A 12,800-nucleotide genomic window follows, 5' to 3' on the forward strand; every position below is an offset into this window, starting at 1 on the left:
GAGAGTATTCATGAAACTGGATTGAATTTGTGGGATTGAAAAACTGACTGCATTTAGAATTAAAGAGAGCAAGATGAACTCAAAGAATACTGTTGTTATCGTAGTTGTAGTAGTAGAAGTTGTTTTTGTTGTTAAAGATCTGATAATGATCAGATCTAATGGAAACCCAGAATGAAAATAATGTTTCATTAGAGACTACAGACTCAACTTCTGATTACAGTGATCAATAATAATAGATTTAAAAGAAATCCCCTTGGAAGTATGTTTTTTGATGTACAGTAAATATCACCTCATTACATATGAGGCCTTATTTAATGACTTTTCAGTGTGTGGCGCTGGAAAGTTAAGTATGCAATATAATGGTGTTTAAAAATGAAGATTGACTTAGGAAGTGAGCATTTTTATTATTACACTTGCAACGGGAACGTGGGTATCACACGATTAAAAAACAATAACTCAGTTATAATAGCGATGTAAACAGTGATGTTTAAGAACTATACAGGAAATAAAAACTAAATTCTGCTGCAACCAGTCGTATCGAACAACGTAAAATCTGAAGAAAACACATTTTATACATCTTACTTTTAACAAGTATTGTTCCGATTGTACACCACGAATCATAAAACAAAGAAAAAAAAGTCCTCCAACGTCTGCCATCGGGAAGTTTATTTTGAAAACTACTTTTTAACGGAAGTATGATAAAGCGTCGTTGTTTAACCTCACTCTTTTGTAGTAACTCAATGTGACCACCAGAGGGAGAAAACTTATTCTAAACACGAGGGTAAAATGATTAAAGTCGTTTAAGGTTAATAATGCCTCACGAATTTGACCTTAAAAAGAAAATTTGTTCTTAAGCATGCAAATAAAAAAACATTTGCTGTTCACAGGGTCACTTTAAAGTTTTACAAGTTGTTTTCTTTTTCTGGCTGAAAGAAGTTCACGTGTTCCTAAAGTTTAATAAAACATATCCAGTCTGAAAGGATGAACAGGTCTGTTTATTTATGTACAGATGTTGAGATGAAACAGAGTCGAGTACAGAGGCATTCAGATCTCTGACAAACTTCAGAAGAGTCAAACTGACAACCAGGAGGATCTTCTCAGAAAACAGGAATCCAAAAATAAAGAAATTTCAGACTCAACCTGAACCCAAAAACATGCTAGGACTGAAATATATTCAACTTCCACACTCCTGACAGCTAAAATGGGAATATTTCACAGATTAAACTTCCAGGGTTAAGATACTGCGTTTCCTTTCAGAGCCTTCCTAAATAAATAGTCATACAAACGTCTAAACTCAAGTCACATCCAATTAAAAGAAAAAAAACCCACTTTACTCATAAAAAAAAAAGATTGTTTAGTAGTACCACCAGAATCAACAGTGCATCGTTCTACAACACCAAAGCTCCCGTTCCCTCCTGAACCCACGACGTCACGGAGAGAAAGCAGAGCGGAGCTCCCTGAACGCTTTACGTCTTTCAGTTTCAATATTCTAAACAGTGAAGTGAAGTGAAACAAACGGACACAGAAAACTTTCCAGCTGCCAAACATCTCCTAAAGGCCAGTTTGTTTGTTTGTGACGCCGCGCGAGGGACGTCCGTCCACCGATCCTCACCGTCCCCGAATAAACCAAACAAAAGTGTTTTGTGCCAAGAAGTCAAAGAAGTCAAAAGAAGCAGGATGTTATTTGGGCACCGTGAGTGGACGAGACGCGTCCTCACAATTTATTAGATTGGTCACAGGGTGGAAAAAGAAAAAAAAAAAAAAGAAAAGGAAAAAAAAAAAAAAACCAACAACAACAAAATCAAACATGTTTACAAAGAGAACTTGAAATGCATGAAAAACGACAGGCAACAGAAATATTTACGTCCAAACTGTAACTACGTCAGTTTCTGTACAGTCGCACGAGTCTGCGTGTCTGTCAGCTCCTCTGTATCGCATGCATTCTGGATTTCACTCAACTGAAGGTGCTTCTGCGTGCAGACCCATTTCAACGCCTGCGTCAAAACCAGGGAGGAACTTCACAAGGCTGCACTTGTGGTGTCAGATCTCACGCGTGTGCATGCGAACACACGCGCCACACATTCATACCGACGCACGCATTCACATACAAAGAGACACGCTTCCCCTCTTCCGTCACTCGAAAAAAAAAACTAAACAAAAAGAAAAAAAACACTCCGGCTGCGCCATGTTCAATCTTTCCCAGCATGAGGGAAATAAATAGCTTCTTTATGAAAGAAAAATAATCTCCGTTTCACTGTACACCTTATCTATACAGCATAAAGACGGGGAGCGCGGTGAGAAGGAAGTTGTGTCCAGAAATGTGATAGATTCTGGCTCTAGCACCTAAATCCCTCCGTCACACGGCTCGCCGTCCTCCTGCACCCGCGGGACCCGGCGGGGGGGTCGGGGAGGGCAGAAACACGACTTCACACCCACTCCAGTTTGTTTTTTTTTGCAGAGCCGAGACGGAGCCTCGGCCCGACGCGCCGAGTCGGACCGGTTCGGTCGCACGGCTCCGCCGGCGGCGGCTCGACAACAGTTCAGGAGACGCCCGGGTCTCCTTCCCGCGAGCCGTCGCCTCAGCCGGAGTCGGACTCGCTCGTGTCGGAGGAGGAGGACGAAGACGAGGAGGACGAGGAGTCCGAGGAAGAGCTGCTGGCGCTGAGCCTCGACGGCTGGTTGTGGAGCTCCGCCGCAGGTTTCTCTGCTGCAGGGGAGGAAAACAAAACGTCAGGATCACAACCTCCTCAACCCTCCAGCGGCTCGTCTCCCCCCGGGACTTACGTTTGCTCTTGGGGGGTTTCTTCCCGGAGTTCAGCTGACCGCTGACGTCCATCAGCCGTCTCTCCAGCTCCATCTGCTTCTCCAGAGCCAGCTCCTCCCGGGACTTCCCCGCACAGTTCTTCTTGCCCGCCGCTGCAGAGCGCAAAGTAATGAGATTACATTCCACCGTGACGGGGCAGTAGATAAACCTTCTAAACTCACTGAGAAACTAAAAACAAACAAACAAACATTTGCGCCTTTTAAGAATTATACACGTCTGTGTGGCCGTCTGACTGACCATAAGGCTTTCGAGGCTTCTTCCTCAGACACGTCATGACGTATCTCTCCAGCTCGCGCAGCGTCGACGGCTTCAGCGTCTCGAAGTCGATCTCGATCTCCTCGGGGTTGGTGTCGCGGAGCGACGGCTCCCGGGACTGGATGATGTAAACGACACGGCCCAGCTTCTCGCCGGGCAGCTTGTTGATGTCCAGGCTGAGCTGCCGCTTCTCGTCGTACGACATCGGCGCCGTCTCCTCCTCCTCGTCGGAGTCAAAATGGCCGACCAGGGGCTCGTGGACCGGCTGCGGCAAGCTGAACATCATGTTGCCCTTTTTGGATCTGGAGGAAACGGGACCGTTAGAACACCGAGTGGCGATCGAGATCATGACGCAGCCATAGTCGCTCGTACTCACTTGCTCTTGTTGTTCTTCTTGCTCGGCGCCTTCTTAATGGGAATGACGGGACAGGCCACGCCTCTGTTGCTCTTAGGTTTTGGAGTCTTGGCGATTTTCGGAGCTTTGGGGGGTTTAACAACCGGCAGCTCCTCCTCGACCCTCCGGTGTTTTTCCTTTTCTACCTTTTTCTTCTTTTTCTTGTCCTTCTTCTCTTTCTTCTTCTTGGGTTTGACAATGGGGCCCTGGGACAGAGCAGTGAGCTGCTCGTGCACGGCTTTCAGCTGCGCAGCGGAGAGAAAAACAAACACGGTGAGTCTCGAACGGCAAAATGCAAAGATCCCCGGTGACGGTTGTTGGAACCGACCTGTTCCTGCAGCTCTGCCAGCCGGTTGGCTCGCTCCTCCTCCGAGTCCGAGCTGGGGCTGCTCTCGCTCTCCTCACTTTCACTGCTGAGCTCGCTCTCTGACGAGGAGGAAGATGAGGAAGAGGAGGAGGAGGAGCTTGGTGGTGCCGGAGGCTCGTCTGGCATCTTGGCGAAGCAGAACTCAAACACATCCTACGAGGAGGAATTGGTCATCGTGAGCGTTTTACAGCGGGATTAAAACGTTCTCGACAATTTACTTTGGCCTGGGCTCAGATCATACCTGCAGTTTTCGGGCCATGGACACCACGTCGTGGTCGGGGGGGTTGTACTTGTAGCAGTTCGAGAACATCAGTCGAATGTCGGCAGAAAACTGCTGAGAGTCACGGTACTCTCTGCTGTCCATCTTCCGCTAAAGACGGGCGAAAAAGAAAGAGTTTTGTTAATATAGAGGCCATGTCTCACTCTGGCTTTTCAAACTAATCCCCTCATGAACTCAGAACTCACCTTGACCGTGCTGAGGTCCATGGGCTGTTTGATGATGTCGTGGTAGTCGTGAAGGCCGAGTGACGTGGCGTCGACCGGCTTGTAAAAAGGCCAGGCGTAGGCCGCGTGCTTCTTTGACAGCAGCTCCTTCAGGACGCCGCTGCAGTAGCGAAGCTGTGGGCTCAGCTTGCTGCGACGCACCGGTGGCGGCAAAATAGAGTCCGGTAAATCCTTTTTGGGAGGTTTGATGGGCCGCCCGCTCACTCCTCTGCGGCTTGCTGCCGTCGCTTTGGCGCCCATTCCCATCATTCCTCCTCGACCCATCCCCATGTTCATGCCCATGTTCATCCCCATCGCCTGGCTGAGGCCGAGGCCCGAGTTCATTCCCAACCCAGAGCTGTGGTCCACCCCGAGGGAAGTGAGCGTGAGCGGAGAATCATGGCCGCCTCCCATCCCCAGGCTCATTCCACTGACGGCCATTGTGCTCATAATGGGCATGGCGACAGTGGTCGGAGTGGTTGTGTCCGCTTTCCGCTTCACACCCTTTTTCTGTGAGAAAGAGAGGACGGAGATCGATCTTTTAACGTGCATCGCATCGATATTAGTTGAAACCACACAGCAAATGGAAAATGCCAAGTCACCTTAGCAGTGGGCTGTGTGGGAGGCAGGCCAATGGTTGGGATGTTCTGTTCAGTCGCAAGGGAAAGAGGCAAGCTCTTGGTCAAAAGAGTTTGTGGGGGGGTGGACAGGATGGAGTCGGGCGTTTCCGGGGTCGGCGGCGAATATGCCGACTGCGAGACCGCTGGCACTTGATGAGCCGTTGTCACTCCTCCGGGAACTAAAAGGGAATGATGGGAAAACATTTAACATACATGATTTGACACTCATGTTAATAAATGTGACACAGGGTTAGAGTTAGCTACTGGTTAATGCAGAGTTCATATGAACCTTTGCTTTTCCGGTTGGATTTGGCTGGTTTGCTCCGTGGAGGCGGAGGGGGCAGTTCCAGCTCCTCTTGGGGCATTTGAGCCACTTTCTGCAGAAACGCTTTCTCCAGAGATTGAGCCATCAGAACAATGTCATCTGTGGGCTGTGAAGGACACAATGATTAATCAAAATACTCAAAAAAAAAAATTAAAAATACAGATGACGTTTCACCTAAAATCTATTTTGACATTACAGGACATCTTGCATTGTGACCAGCTCACCTTGTTGTAAATGTAGCAGTTGGTAAACATAGTGTTGAAGTCCTGGATGCACTCACTGGCACTGCGATAAAAGCCATTTTCTAGTCTCTTCTTAATTGTCCCCATGTCCATGGGACACTTGATTATCTTATGATAGTCCTGTGGGAAGACGAGTTTGAGAAAGTAAATCATGACGAAATGGAATTTCTTTCACAGCAAGCGGTAGCGGTCTGCAACGGCGAGCGCACTCACTGGTAAATTGAGCTTGGCGGCATCTACAGGCTCGTGGAAGGGCCAAGCGAAGTGATGCCTCCACAGAGACTTCAGCAGGACTTTCTGCAGGAACTGAATCTGGTTGGTCACCCTTCCCTGGCGGTTGGGGTCTTTCACCGCAGGCTGCGGGGGTCCTGACTGGACCATGTGGCTGACGGGGGGCATCCCAGGACTCTCAAAGCCCTCGTAGAGCAGTGAAGGTTTCCGGATGCGTTTCCCTGCCGCGCCAGAACCTTGATCCATCGTGATTCCCAGAATCCCAACATCAAGCCCGACGTGAGAACTGTAGGAGGTAAAGAGTTAGAAGGATGCCAGCAACACCAAAGACATCAGAAAATGTTAATATTCAGCCTCCACCACTGAAATGTATTCATGTCCTCAAGAAAATCATTTCACTGCTAAACCGACGACAAAACTGGGCACCACATGCACAAGAAAAAAACATTTTAGATTATGCAATCATGTAAATCCATCTTCCAAATTGTCTCCTTAAAAAAATTATTTACATGCAACTTTTTTTATTCTAGTTTATTTTGTTTAAAAACACCCCCATACACGCAGACAGCAGCTAAAACACGACTTCTATATTATATATCTATAGTATATTATACTTCGGTATAAGTCTTGCTCTGCAAAAGCCTCCATATTGCACGCAAAATTTTAATAGTACAAGTAATGAGAAGTGCCTCTTAGCAAGTCGTCACCACTTGTGCTCAAACACAAAACTAGTGCAGCAAGTCCCTGGAGAACATGACTGTCACTTCCTCCTGCGCACAACCACCCCCTCCTCCTCCTACTTAAAAAAAAAAAAAAAAGAAAAAAAAAAACTCTCCCAAAGGATTGTGGGTGGAGTCCAGCTTCTGTTACAGTAATGGCTGGCTCATTTCAGAAATGTAAATAATGTGCTTGTCAACTTGTTTACCAGGAGCTACAGCATGCTGATTATTGCAGAACTAGTTTCTACAAATTTGCCAGTTATTAGAAGATGGACATGTCTTTTACACTGGGAGTAATGGCACAGAGAACAGGTCTGTTTTATCAAGGACATTCATTGTACGAGCTAAAATTGACAGAACCTCGGATCGACACCTGGCTCTTTTATCAAGAAGTCCCAAATGTCCATTCAGGAAACAATTTTTAGTTTTACTTGACTTACCACTGTGCCTCTCCATGCATTTTTCATTGCATTCCCTGGTGTAAATTGCAGATGCTCTTTAACTCCGTCCATTAGTGCCGCAATGGATCAAAACATGTTGTACTCACCCTGACCAACATATTCTACCAACAGTTAAACACCAGCAACCACATTTTCTCAATAAGTAAAAGCCCAAGACATTAAATAGCTTCCCTATAACCAACCCTTAAGGGAAACACTTAAAAACTCACTTTGACCACAGGTTGTTACTGGGAAAACACTAATCCATTTACAAGTAGATTGGGGTAATATGTGATGGATTACTTGAATGAATGTGGCTGCAAATTCCTGTTTCTTTCATCATTAACCTGAACTCACCAGAGCCCGACCTGTTGGCTCACTGACACCGTGACTGCAAAGCAAAACTCACTCCAAGGGCAAGAAAGGGCATTTCCCACAAAACCCTAAAAATAAACTAACAAGGGATCCATTTGTTTAAAATGACGAGTTGATTCTCTCCTTAAACTCAGATGAAAAAACAAGACATTTCTCTTGTGAGCTTTGGAGTTACTGATGCAAATAGTCCTACAGGTGTTTGAATACAAGGCCCATTGGTGTTTTAGTCCAATGTATGTGTAGATGTAGTCATCTGAAGACAGCAGGCATGGATCCGATACTAACAGGTTATTTTGTTAAAGGTAAAGCAAGCAATTTTGAATGATACAACTTTTTGAAACACATTTGACAGTTAGGGTACTTTATTAGCAAAAAAAATATATAACCATTTACATTAGAGTAACAGGATGTAACAAAGAAATAGTTGGCTATATAAATAAAAGAAAAGTGTAATTTTGTTTCACAAGTTGATAAATGATATTTATACTTTAGGACGTGATAGAAAGTACTCCCGGGGGCGACTTACTGCCTCGTCTAGACCGAGACAGAGCTCTGTAACCAGGCAACCACTCAAACAGCCAAAACACATGGATAAGCCGGACTCTCGCAGGAGGTGGAACATTTATCTTTTAAACCGGACTGACCACTCAATTTAAACGAGTACCTCCGAAGGCATAAGGAACAAACGGGTATCCTCAAGCGAATATTTACAGTAACGCTACCGACGATCAAAGCAACCCCGGATGGGTCACATGGCTACAACAACAAAAGTAAAAGACAGGGCGACAGTAAATCGCGCTTTAGCGCAACGGCGAAAATAATTACTCAGGTTAAACGCCAACTTATGCGAGCATATTTAGTAATTTACAGACAACGGGAGCGGACGTTGGTCGTACAAGCTCACTACGCCGATACCCCAATGAATCCTGCATAACAGCAACAATCAGTCCATTGTAGGATACGGCGAGATTCGCCTCTGAACAGCAGCCGAGTCCCTGCAACCTCTCTGCCGTGAGGGGGTCTGGAAACGGCAACGCTAATGCTAGCAATGCTAACGGCAACTCGCAGGCAGCGGGAGAGCGGCCGACGGCCGAGGCGCTCTGAAGATGGCGCCGGGCGGCGGGGCACAATCAACAGTCGCACTTTGAATAAAAACCTGCCGAAATATTCAAAATCCTCTGTACGGTTATCGCTTAATTGACGCGGTAAAACGTCCTCCTGAGGAAGAATGAGTGCACCCCCCCCCCCTCCCCTCTCTCTCGGATCGCTGTAAACACAGTCCTTCAATGTCAATATTTTGATAAAATTTCCGTAAAACGTTTAAATATCACCCCTGATCGGAAGCCGAGAACCAGTTTTACCGATAGATACCTGTCAAGGGGCGAGTTAAGAGCCATATCCATCAGGATGGATCCGGATTCTGTTTAAAGATAGACTGAAGCCAGGATCCGTCTCTGCTCGTCAATATGAAAAGCTCCCCGCCACAACGACCTCCTCGTTGTCTGCTTCGTTGAAATGGCGACGTTGCGCCTACACCCGTTATTATATAGACCGACAACGCCTCCTATTGGCCAAAGCGCCTCACAAACTCCCCGCCCCATGAAATCCCATTGGCTGCTTAGACTGTCCGTTAAACTTGCCCCAGCCCCGATTCCTGACTCTCAACTGGCAATCTTTCGGGCCAACCTGTTCGATTCTTGTTCCTGTCAGTCAAGGAAACAACACAATACCATTGGCCCACTCGATTCCGTACTTTGCATTACGGCCCGCGACTGGTTCTGCCGCATAATTCTTCACAAAAAGCGAGGGTAGCGAAGCCACCTACTCCTTAGCCACATTACATTACGTCAACGTGTGCTAAACGGCGGCGCGGATTGGTCCAAATAGCTGTAACGCGGGCTTCATGGATAACTGCTAAGCCGCCTATTGGTTATTCTACTGTCTCACGCGCACCACCGAAGAGCCAGGGACCTCTCCCCACGAGCTCCCTACTTACCAGAACATCCGCATTTCTGCCTTTGAGAAGAGGCTCACCGCCGCCATCTTTGTACACGATCACAACAATGTAAAGGCGAATTATTTACAGTAACTGCAGCAAAATATTAAACTACAACATACAATACACAATACTTTTCGCTCACTAACACAGATGGGAATATATAATCGTCGTTTGAGCCAGAGGAAAAGGCCGCAATTTAAAAACTCCTCTGCCTGAATAGGGCCTTCATGGCCCATCTACAAGTCTCTCAAGGGCACACCAGCACACTCAAATCTACAGCGGACAAAAAAACTCCTGCCTATATTTACCTGGATACAAACAAAAGCCACGTCAACAAACAACAAAAACAAGCCAACGTAACACACTCAGGACCTGCCAACACCACTGAATGACACAGCAGTTTTCCATGCTCGCCTCAAATTGACTTAATTCTACATTGAAATCTAATTTAAACGTTCAAAACTATCACTAACATAACTGAAAACATTAAGGTTAAAAGTATACATTATAGATTTGAAAGTAAAAATTTCACATATTTCAGAGTTTCAAAAACAGAAACTACACAGAAATCGCAAATATCTACATCAAAACTTTAAAACAATATTAGGTTTACCCGAAACCGTCACTTAAAAAAAACCTGAACAACAGGACCACAGAAAAAGGTTACCTAACAACTGACGCCCATCCCCCACACCAAGGTTACAAATTCCCAACAAAGTCACTCAAATGAATCATCGTGGGTATCACTGAAAATCAATTATTAAAAAAAAAACTGTAAAACTATAAACACAAAAAACTATTTCAGCAAATTGTCTTAAAATAAGAAAATTATGAAAAACATAAAAAAAATACAATGTTAAAAACACAACAAATTCTTGAGTTCAAATATCGACAGGTAAATCCCAAAATAATGCAAAACCTTTCTTCATAAATTCTTCTTGTCTCCCACCTCGATACTTTTTAACCAACACATTTCCCTCAAACATGTCCGCCTTCTTCCCTCAGTCCCTGCGCTGGGTGGGGGAGGGGAGTCATGTGATGAAATAAGCCTCCACGTACTGTTCATTTAAAAAAAAAAAAAAAAAAAAAAACTGGAACACGTGGCAATCCGCAAGAAAAACACCAAAACGTTTCCACTGCTGTCCCTCTTCACAAAAACACATCCTCCGTGTCCATATTCTGTGATGTGCAGGAAGATTCCTGCTCAGATTTGGAGATAAAGTTGGACAAATATCCGAACAAAGAACATACTTTCCGTTGGATTTGGCTCGTTCCGATTGGCCAGGCTTGACCACGTGACTGAAAAGATTTCAGTATTATTGATTAAAATGTTTACTCAAACTTCTTCCGTTGTAATCCTTTTGAGCTGACAATAATCCCTCGAAGACTGTGCCCCCATTTGTCTCAAGAGGAATTTAGATGTTTTCTCCTGGTGGCCATCGCTGTCGATCTGAACCAGTGAGGCAACGTGAAACATTGCGCATGCGCAGTGTCGGTGAAGAAGCCTTGTCACAGAGGCACTGTGAAAATGCAAAAAGCTGACCAAAACCAAATATGGCCAACAGGGGACCTGTAGGCATTCTACAATAAAGCAGGAAGGAGAAAGGAAACGGACCTGTCTGTCTATCTATCTATCTATCTATAATTCATACCATCTGAACAACACTAAAATTGAACATTCAAACATTTCACACGTCATTTTTATAGCAATAGAAATAAACTTTTCATTGATTAATTTTATTTACAGAAAAAAAATGCTTTTTATTTCTTCACTCACTTGACGAAATTTATATTCATTCAATTGTTGAAAGTGATGATAATTAATTACGAGAAATAAATCATAATAAAACATATTTACATATCTACATAATATACATCATGTATGTACATTATTCCACAGTTCATGTAACTCACTTATATCTTGTAGTGCATACAAACATGCATACATACATGCCCGTATGATGACACAATACAACTCCAGAAAAGGACAAGCAACTGGTACTTTAACTCAAAAACCAAACCTTATGGCATCTAAAATAACTTTTACAGTTTTGTTTTTATGTAGCGCTCATTGTGACATCAACACCCCAAAAAGTGATATTGTGCATTGTGTATTGGGAATCCTGTGTTATTTTGAGTGTCAGGGGGGGAAAAAAATATTAACATGCTTAAATGTTGCTTTGCATTTCCTAATTAAAATTGTTAAATGTCACTTTTATGTATCTTGTTGTATGTAAAATTGTGGAATGGTATGATGATGCCTGCATTCTAGATGAAATGAGAGAGAAAACAAGAAGCTTTTATTGGCGATATAAAAAACAAAATTGTGAATCTTTGAAACTGAAAGCAGAAAAAAAGACATAGAAGGAGTGATGCATCCGACATTAAAAAATATGATTTGCAATGAAGAGATTGAGTACATCTGAATGGCCTGACTCTGCTTTTTAGTGAACACATTAATTTAATTATTAATTATTCATTTTCAGTCTGGCCTTCACAGTTCAACCTGACATACCATTGTGTGCACCCTTATTTTCCCTTGAGACTTTTGTGATGATAATTGTGGATGAGAAGTGAGAATAAATGTCCACACATGACACCCAATTGCAAGAAAGAATGGCTGAACAATGACTTTAACATCGAGCTGTTGACGATACTGGAAAGAGAGGTTGGTTGTAGGATTACATCAGAATCAGCCTCCTCTGAGTCATCAGCAGAGCTCTCTCTCTCTCTTTCTCTCTCTCTCTCTCTCTCTCACTCTCTCTCTCTCTCTCTCTCTCACACTCTGTCTCACTCTTTCACACACACACAAGCCAAACTTCCCCCTCAGTCTTTTCTTTCCGGGTTGCATGATCCTGTCACGTGATCAGATTTAATCCACAAATGGTGAAAAAGAAAGGTATTCGCCTCTGAACGCACAGGTTTTAAATTTACTTTGTTTGAACTGTTCAACATGAACAGTGAAGCAATGGTTTATTCTGTTCACACAAGTCAGGGAATTATAAACAGACTAAATTAATGGTTTCACGGTGTTACAAGTTCTTCAGTTGCAACAAACTACAATCTCCCAATTCTGCACAGCCAGTACTCACAAACAGAAGAACGCCCTTCAAAATAAGTAAATAGAAAAGTGATATTTTGATATTTTTAAGATGGATATTTGATGCAAGTTGTGAATAGAATTTCATGTCAATAATTATTCAAATGTACATTGAAGCTTCAGGAAATCAATCGGTCTTCGATCCTAACTTGCATAATCCTTTATTTTTTATTTGATTTATTTACTTTGTCATTTTTGTAAATACGGACCTTACATCAATTGCACATAGATAACTGGGTTAAGGATTGTGGCTGCCAAACAACACAAGCATCAAACTTTATTTTGGTGGACGAAGCCACAGACACACATCAAGTTGTTAATAGTCTAATGTTGAGACTTTAGTTTTGTTCAGTGTTCACACAAGAAGAAGCTTAAAATGTCCTCATGATTTCTTAGCTATGTGACACTGTATTGGTTTGATTCATC

The 12,800-nt window shown here is 43.8% G+C and overlaps 1 protein-coding gene across 2 annotated transcripts; it reads right to left on the bottom strand.

Moving 5' to 3' along the window:
* Window positions 1–1,700: 1,700 nt before the first annotated feature.
* On the bottom strand, window positions 1,701–10,705 carry brd2a (bromodomain containing 2a). Of its 2 annotated transcripts, none has more exons than XM_080515745.1 (12): window positions 10,194–10,705; window positions 5,724–6,027; window positions 5,493–5,630; window positions 5,233–5,374; window positions 4,926–5,122; window positions 4,306–4,833; window positions 4,082–4,210; window positions 3,802–3,993; window positions 3,456–3,718; window positions 3,062–3,381; window positions 2,785–2,916; window positions 1,701–2,707 (listed from the first exon to the last, which is right to left on the bottom strand). In XM_080515745.1, exons 2-12 carry the CDS (start codon window positions 5,985–5,987, stop codon window positions 2,580–2,582), a joined length of 2,433 nt encoding a protein of 810 aa, XP_080371871.1. In that variant the 5' UTR covers window positions 5,988–6,027; window positions 10,194–10,705; the 3' UTR covers window positions 1,701–2,579. The 2 variants fall into 2 exon arrangements, with proteins under 2 accessions (XP_080371871.1, XP_080371870.1); XM_080515744.1 differs by having other exon boundaries at window positions 8,647–10,705.
* Window positions 10,706–12,800: the final 2,095 nt, after the last annotated feature.

This window comes from Blennius ocellaris (genome assembly GCF_963422515.1).
Source record: "Blennius ocellaris genome assembly, chromosome: 20".
Classification (NCBI taxonomy): Eukaryota; Metazoa; Chordata; class Actinopteri; order Blenniiformes; family Blenniidae; genus Blennius; species Blennius ocellaris.

Excerpts from the sequence above, each read along its gene's own strand:
- brd2a (XM_080515744.1), bottom strand. The coding sequence starts at position 8,678 with ATGGATATGGCTCTTAACTCGCCCCTTGACAG. Across the intron at positions 4,211-4,305 it reads TGGACCTCAGCACGGTCAAG|CGGAAGATGGACAGCAGAGA; the intron begins GTGAGTTCTGAG and ends GCCCGTCTTTAG. Across the intron at positions 3,994-4,081 it reads CCATGGCCCGAAAACTGCAG|GATGTGTTTGAGTTCTGCTT; the intron begins GTATGATCTGAG and ends TCCTCCTCGTAG.